General features: G+C 41.3%; 1 protein-coding gene across 2 annotated transcripts in view; it reads left to right on the top strand.

The window, feature by feature from the left end:
* Positions 1-818: 818 nt before the first annotated feature.
* The window catches only part of PLCE1 (phospholipase C epsilon 1), a 273,926-nt gene continuing 266,306 nt past the window's right edge, over positions 819-8,438 (top strand). The window contains exon 1 of one of the 2 annotated variants that reach the window (XM_065893739.1): positions 819-2,352. In XM_065893739.1, coding sequence (XP_065749811.1) covers positions 1,147-2,352 — 1,206 coding nt within the window. In that variant the 5' untranslated portion in view covers positions 819-1,146. The remainder of the gene's footprint in view (positions 2,353-8,438) is intronic. The other variant, XM_065893740.1, reaches the window with a different exon arrangement.

The following is an 8,438-nucleotide window of genomic DNA, read 5'->3' as shown; positions in this document are numbered from 1 at the left end:
CTCTTTATTTCTTTTTATACATTCAGATTTCTATCAGGTATCATTTTCCATCTGCCTAAAGGACTTCTTTTACCATTTCTTATATGTAAGTTTGCTAGTGATGAATTTTTCCAGCATTATATGTCTAAAAAGTCCTTATTTCATTTTTGTTTTCAAAAGATTTTTGCTGAGTATAGAAGTCTAAGTAGGCAGTATATATATATATATATTTTTTTTTTTTTTTTTTCCCCCCAGTACTTTAAAGGTTTACTCCACTGTCTTCTGGCTTGCATTGTTTCTATGAGAAGTCTGCTATCATCCTTATCTTTGCTCCTCTCTACTTCATGTGTCTTCTTTCTCTAACTTCCTTGGCCTCGTTGAATTCTCAACTACTTCTCTTTAAATTAGACACACTGTTGGGTTTCATCTGGGTCCCACCTCCCTCCCCGGTAGCCTAAAAACTCTTAAGCTATAAGCTAGGGCATTTATAGAGCTCACCTTATTTGTTTTTTTCTTCTTTCAGGGATCATTGTTCTATGTTGCCTGTTGTTCAATATCTGGAAACCATTATTTCATTATATTTTTCTGATTTTTTTTCAGTTGTTTAAGGAAGGAAGATAAGTCTGGTCTCTGTTATTCCATTCTGGCTGGAAACAGAAGTTCTGAAATATTGAATCAGAAAAATGATACCAACTTCTGATTGCAAAACTCCTTACTCAAAATGGATTCATAGTTTGCCTTAGCTTAGAATTATGAGTTCATGTTTGAAAATCTGTTTAGTGCCACAGTGTTTGACATTATCCCTTTTTCTCACAGGATACATTCGAACTGGATTTTTAAATCATTGTAAGCCAGTGATGAATCAGAGGTTACAGAACGCAATGTCGAATAAAAGTCTTCGAAAGAATTGCTTCAAATGACCAAAGAAAGAAAATTGATCTACCGCCTTAAAACCTTGATCTCGAAGAGCACACTGCACATGGTAGGAAGTGATAACTGGGGAAATTTATGTGGCTCTTAATGCACCTAAACGAAGGAATTGTCACTTTGTTTCTCAGAGGGCTTATACACCTGAGATTATTTTAATAACCCTTAGTTTTATTAACATTTTGACATGATCACAAACGGGGAGAAACAGCAGTAGCTAAAGCCTGCTCATTGGTCAAGATGACTTCTGAAGAAATGGCAGCTTCTGTTCTCAGACCTGTGACTCAGCGAAAAGTGATATCTGCTCAGTCGGCTGTAGATGAAAGTAATGATAAGGTCTCGGACATCAGTGTTCCAAAGACGCATCCTGTCAGGCAGAGCGGGGAGACTTCTCATACCATCTCACAACTGACCAAACTTACAGAAGAATCTTCTGGAAGCAACTTGCCCCAGATTCTCTCAGTAGCAAGGGAGAAAATAACGAGTGATGAGAACAGTAATGAAGAGTGCTGGGAGAAAAGCATACCAGACTCTGTGAAAAACCTTAACATTAACTGCAACAACATACTGAAAATCCATCAGTGTGGCCTTCCTCAGAGCCAGTTTTATGAAACGTGTGATTCTACCACAGAGGAAGGCCTGTGTTTGGAAACTGGAATCCCTTCTTCACTGGAAAGAAAGGTGTTCCCTGGAATTCAACTGGAAATAGACAGACCTCCCGCAGGCATTATTAGTCCATTAGGAACTCAATCAACCATCATAGAGACGGGCAGGGCACACCCTGACAGCAACATGGCGGTATTTCACTTTCAGTATGAAGTTGACAGAAGAATGTCAGACACTTTCTGTCCTCTGTCAGATAACTTGATTTTGGATGATTGTGGAAACTGTGTACTACCTGCTGTTGGTGGGGAACAAAAGAACAATTACATGGCGTATACTTGTAACCTGATGGAATTGGCAAGTAACTGTGACAGTAAGAATAGGCAGCTGCAGTATGATCATTGTGACCCCTTGAATGACAAATACTTGTGCTTTGAAGGCTCTTGCCCGAAGGCCGATGTAGTATGTTCAAGTGACAGCTTTTGTGGGGAGGATTTTACGGACAGTCCACCTGCCAAGACCTTTCTGAGCCATTTTGAGGACTTCCCTGATAATTGTGAAGATGCAGAAGAAGATTTATTCAAAAGCAAGAAGGAGCGGTCCACTTGGCTAGTGAGGAGATTTTGTAAAAATGACAGGGAAGTAAAGAAATCTGTGTACACTGGGACAAGGGCAATTGTGAGAACTCTGCCTTCCGGTCACATTGGGCTGGGGGCTTGGAGTTACGTTGATCGGAAGAGAAACGGTCTCTTACTGCCTTGTGGGAGAGTCATGGAACGGCTGTCAACAGTGGTGACGAGGCAAGATGGGGGCCAATGTCCGTCAGAAGCCCAGTGGTATCCGGTAAGAGTTAAGGTTTCTTTTGATCAATTCTTTAAAGTTGAGTTTTTAAAAATCCAAATCTCCGTTGTCTTAATTCTTGGGAAATTTTCAGTTCTGGCAAATGATTCTTAGAGGAAGCATTTGTAATTTTTGGAAACTAGTAGACCTAACAGGTAACCGGAATTGATAGCTATCAAGATTGTGTTAATGCCACAATATAAGTAACAAAATACACATACATTTGTCATCAGGATAGGAGAAATTAGGGAGAGCCCCTGGTTACTGTACACAGGATTATAAGATGGAGACAACTGAGAGTGGGAAAATGGCTCCCTCAGCTGATTGTCTAGTTGTGTCCTTTGGAGATATATGCTTCTGTCCTCTTCTACCATGTAGCTCATTGTTTACTCTTAGGTTGCAAGGCCTAAAGGAACTTAAATCTGTTTTCCTCCGTTTTCTAGCCAATACTCCCAGTTTCTTCCCCCTTCACCCTTTTTATGCCATAGGCCCTTTTGGCAATTTGGTAAAGTCTTTAAACTGAGAAGAGCACTTTTAAATGCATCAAACGAAGTACAAAGGATCATAAAAGGCACAGATTATGTGGATATACATTTATCAAGATAATTTTGAAATTGTAATATAGCAGAGTACCGTAATGGCATAATGCAATAATGGCATCTAGCAATGTGATAACAATCATAGTTTCAAAGTAGTGATGAATGTTAGTAGGGAATGGTTTACCTGGGGCTTTCCCAGTTTTAGCACTGCAAGTCCCATGTTCTGGGAAGCCACTCAGTCTTGGGCAAACCAGGGCAGTTGGTCACCCTAATTATAAATACTATTTTAGGTCTCTTCCATGACTATAATATATGGAAATATCTGTGGTTTCTGTTGGTGACAAAAATCACAGGTACTGCCAGTATTACTGAAGTTTGTTGCTTACATTCATAATTGAAGGAAATTCTAAATTTCTACTTGAGATTAATAAAAAAATTTTTTTTCATCCAAATTTCTGGGCTCTCTGAGTTCTATCCACAGTTCCCCCTGTTTAAGTTAAGATTCCTGCTTTAGAAATGCACACAATTAGCTGCCCACTCTTGGACCTGATCCTTGCATCGGAAGCCAGCACCATGTATCATCTCGGTTTTTCCCTTCTCTGGCTAAATAGCCCTACTTTCTTCAACTGATCTTCATGGAAGAACCCTTTCTATAACTCTTGCATTTCAGTTTTACACAGTTCCTTAAAACCTGGCCCAGTAAATAAAACCTGGTCTAGAACATCCCTTTTATTGAAACATGACTAGTATATTTTAATCATCATCAACCATGGGAGCCAGTGTTTATTGTGCATTTTACATGTGCCAGGCATTGGGCCAAATAACTTACATACTTGATTTCATGCAGTCATCTCAACTACCTTCTGATATGGTCTGATTATTAACCCCATTGTATTGCTAAGAAAACGGAGTCTCAAGGAAATTCTGTACCTTGCCCACAGTCACTTAGCTAGTAAGTGGTATAACTAGGACCTGTAATCCAGGCAACTCACACTCTTAGTTTCTCAAGATCAAGAAAGATATAAAATTTAGATTAACTTTTCAAAGGAACGAAAGAATTCTGTTCTTTTCACAGGATGTTGATTGAGTAGCCCCACTCACTAATGCTCCTAGTATCTCAGACTTCTCGTGTTCCACACGGTGGCTCTGACCCTGGTTATGTGTTAGAATCAATGTCCAGGCTCCACCCCAGACCCTCTGAATCAGAATCACTGGGGTAGGGCACAGCATGAATAATTTCTCTAAGTTCCCCTGGTGGTTCTATGATTCTATGGAGTTGAGAACCACTGACCAGGAGCTTAAACTGAGCTTTTTGCTTTTTGGTCAGGACATTTCGGGAATATTTGCTCTGCCCTAAATTCCCTGACCCGGCTCTGGTTCTCAGGAGTGTCAGGGCTGCCCTGGGAGCCTGCCTGAAAAGTGACAGCTTGCAGGCCCTTCTCTTTGTACATTTGATGGGCAGTTCAACCCGGCAAGTGTCAAGGGATTTGGTTTTGAATCTTCATCTGGTTCCTCATGAAACCTGAGTCAAGAGTTGGTGTCAGCTACCCACATGCTCCCCAGCTCTTCTGACAGAATTTTGTCCACACAGGAGAAAAAAGCTCATTCCACGCATGTGTGTCCTGCCTGCACTATGTATGGTGACTTGTCCAGTGCTGACCATGAAACTGCTGCTGATGGCAACATGTCAACCCACTTAAAAATGCATTGATTTTAAAATCCATGTACACTTGAAATTGAACACAACAGAAATTTAAATACAGCAAAGTAAATGGAGGTAGATGGCTTGAAACCATTATCAGAGTTCCCCACACACTTATACAGTCATGAGGGTCATGAATCTGATGTCAATTTCAGAGTAATTTTTGGCATGCCTTTATTCATTCCTGCAGTTTCTGGAGCCCTGCCACTTCTTCTGAGAATGTTCACTGGCCCCTAGCTCAAACCTGTCCCTTTCTGTCTGTCAGAGGCCTTGGGATGGGTAATTTCCAAAGAAAAGAACCAAAGAGATGATGCAAATCATCTTTTTCCTGCTTCTTAGTCTCTGGAGGCTGGGAGAGCCTGCCACACCTCCTGCAGAGTAAACCTCAGGAACTTCTCTCTCCTTCTCTCTGTCTGGGCTTCCCGGAGGCTGTGGGCATTTTTATTAACGCTAAAGATGAAGCTGGGGGATGGGCCAATTGTCCTCCTGTTCATTTGTTTGTTCGTTCGTTCTTTCTTTTTTTTTGTAGTTAATTTACAATGTTGTGTTAGTTTCTGGTGCACAGCAAAGTGATTGTTTTATATATATATATATATATTATTTTTCATATTCTTTTCCATTAAAGATACTGAATATAGTTCCCTGTGCTATACAAGTATGACATTGTTGCTTATTCTCCTATCCTCTCTTAAGGGTAATTTCTGAAAGGGAGAGCCTTTTTTGAACATTCAAACATGGCAGGAATGAATCAGTATTTTCTGAAGTATCATATTGTCTCTGCATCTCATTCTTTAGTTTGAGTCTGGTGGAAATCCTTCTCAAAAGTTGCACAGATGAATTATAGCCCCTTTCCCCCTGCTCCTGTAAATTCCATCCTCCACCTAAAAAAACTGCAGACCCCCAAGGTTATTCTCCTGTTCCTGTTCTTTGATTATTTCATGTGTCCGTCCTAGCTCTCCAATCAGATTGTAAGTTTATTAAGGTCAAGAAATGGCCCTACCTTTTGTATACTCTCCATAGTGCAAGCACGATGCCAAGTATTAAGAAAACAGGACAGTGCCATGCTTACAATCATGGTCTCTGGAGTCAGTCGCCCTGAATTGAAATTGTGACTTTGACTCCAGCACCTACTGGCCATGTGACCTTGGGCAAGTTGTTTAACCTCCTTGTCCCTAATTGCCTTAAAGGTAAACTGGGAATAATGGTTCTTGGGGGATTAAATGAAATGCTACCATAAAGTCCTCTGCACGGTGCCTGGCCCCTCTTCTCACCTGGGCCTGTTATCTTGCGCTTTTTCATGAACTGTCCCCATCTCCTTCTACTCTTTGGTGCCTTCTCACACAGGGATGTTTACCGTGGTATGCATTTGAAGGTATGTCCTTCCATCTATGATGTGGTAGCTTGCTTAATCCCTCCCACACGTTTAGAGTATGTGTTATTTGTCCAATTAGTTCCTTTGCCTCACATTAAAATTTTTTTTTCTTGTATGCCTTCGTCAAAATGACCCAATTAATTTATGTTTGCACAGCTGTGCAGGGAAGAATGGATTTGAATGGGAGACATTAATGAGGATTAATGCTTGCTGACTGACTAACCATATTGGTATCCTCCTCCTCCTGCCTGTAAAAAATTAAAACCTACCCCTTATTCAGTTACAACCCCCCTTGCCTGCTTTCAGTTTATTGGCTCAACAAGACGGCATATTTTGGCAAGTGGCTAAAGTCTCCAGGTTAAATGTTGGTTAAAGGTGCTTTTCCTTTAAAAAAAAATTCTCCCCTTGCCCGAATTTTGGGGAGTTTAAGTACCTAGAGTTATTCTGAATATGAAGTACAAGAGGATCCTGCCTCTGCTGGAATCACTCATGTAACCTAGTTCTCCGTGCGCTGAATGATGGAACATGGAGAATGTGAAGGTGGCAGGGCAGACAGCCCACCAGGTCCTGTTTTATTGCTTCATTTGTTTCCCTGCCTTGATCCACAAGAGGATTTACCGTGAAAGAATATATACAACAAAATAGAAAAAATGAAGTTTTACTTTTTAGAAATCAGACTAGGAAAACTAAATTAAAAACCAGCTTCTATGTCGCTATTCCCTGTTCTGCTTTCTGCCTTCTAAAATGTGTCTTTCTCCTTCACATTTTATTCTATTCTCTAGCAGAGAAAATTAAACTTAAGAGGCAGTGAAAAATATTTGAGTGTTTAACATAAATGCCTTTGTCAGCATATATGTCCTGGATTCTTTATTTTCTCTATTATGTGTAAAGGGACCAACCGATAATAAATTCATCTTCTAAGTTGTAACTGTTATGGATGATCAAATATCCATTGAGCCCTGCTGTTCAGTGTTGTAATAGATGGCAGTTGAAACAGCAACAAGTCTTGTTTTCTTATCTGGAAATTTGGTCTCCCTGCAACTTGGGTACAGTTTGGACCTTGAAATAATTAAAATTTCACAGGGTGCCCAGGTAAGCTGAAAGCCTGTGCTTGGGGACATGCCAGGCCTCCTCTTCCATTACTAAGGGTTATGTCAGGGTCATGACATGGGTATAGGACGTTGCTGGCCCCTTCCTGCTGAGCACAGTGAAAGGGAATCCAGTTCCCGGCCAGCCCCTGTGCAGGTTAGTCACATCTAGTGCATCAGTGGAAAATGTGATGGGCTGTCAATAGGACAGCTTTCCCTTATTAGCTGCATTGGGGCAGTTTAGAATGAATTTACTTCCACATCTCGGTAGTTACGCCAGCTCTTTGGCTAGGATTTGGCAACAAAAGAGGAAAAAAAAAAAAAGGAATGAAAAACACTGACCCTGGGCCGTAGTTTAAGGTGAATGTATTCATGGCCGCTGTTACTCTTTTTTTTTTTTTTTTTTAAGTTTTGCTATAAACTGTTATTCTTATGTTAGCTTTGGGACACAATCAGATTAGGATTTTTTTTGTTTTCTTCCTTTTCCCCAGATGTCCTGCATACTGAGAATTAGCAGCTGGAGAGGCCTGCCCCATCCCTGGAAATGGGCTGTGGTTAAAATATGGCCTGAAAAGAATCAGAACCCATGGGCAAAGATAAGAGCATCAGATGGAGGCCTGATCTAACCCACACTGTGCATTTTTTACACAGGAGGAACTCAGGCTGCCCATAGAATGACTTCCCCTTAGTCATGAGTGAGGAAGTGGCCCTCTTCCCCCCCACCACCGCCCCTCCCTACCTCCCCCGGGTGCTGACTCAAGTACAGCAGTCCCCTTAGGGCTTATAGGCCTCCTGGAGTGATGCGGATTCAACACTCAAGGATTGAAGCATTTTTGGCAGTGGGGGGAGGGGGTGGTGACCGTCCCCTGACCCTCCACGACTAGACTAACCCATGGCTCAGGCAGGATCTTCCCTGAAAACCTCTTCTCGGACAATGGTGCTAGGGTCATTTTCTGACCCTGAAGAGCCCCATCCAGTAGTTTTTTGTTGTAGCAGCGGGCCTGGATACATTCAGAGCCTCAGATTAAACAAGGGTCTTAACAGAGCTCAGTTATCCAAATCCCTAACCCCAACACTCAGCCCTTGAACCCCAACCCCTTCCCTCTCATTTAGGCCATCACCCCTCAAATCCTCAGAAAGAACTCAGCAGAAAACCACCTCTGCCTTCAGCAACACAAGGACACAATGATCTTCAAGGAGAGCCCATACGTTGAAACCCAATAAACCTCCTTGGAGGGAAGAAGAAATGCTTTGATTTTTTTTTCCTTTTTAAAATGGCTTTATTGAGATACAATTCACGTAACATACAGTTTACCTATTTAAAGTATATAATCCAGTGGTTTGGGGTATATTCACATATGTATGCAATCATCTCCACAATTTTAGAA

The sequence above is a fragment of the Phocoena phocoena genome, chromosome 16 (assembly GCF_963924675.1).
Source record: "Phocoena phocoena chromosome 16, mPhoPho1.1, whole genome shotgun sequence".
In the NCBI taxonomy this organism is placed as follows: domain Eukaryota; kingdom Metazoa; phylum Chordata; class Mammalia; order Artiodactyla; family Phocoenidae; genus Phocoena; species Phocoena phocoena.
This window is presented reverse-complemented; position numbering and strand designations above follow the sequence as displayed.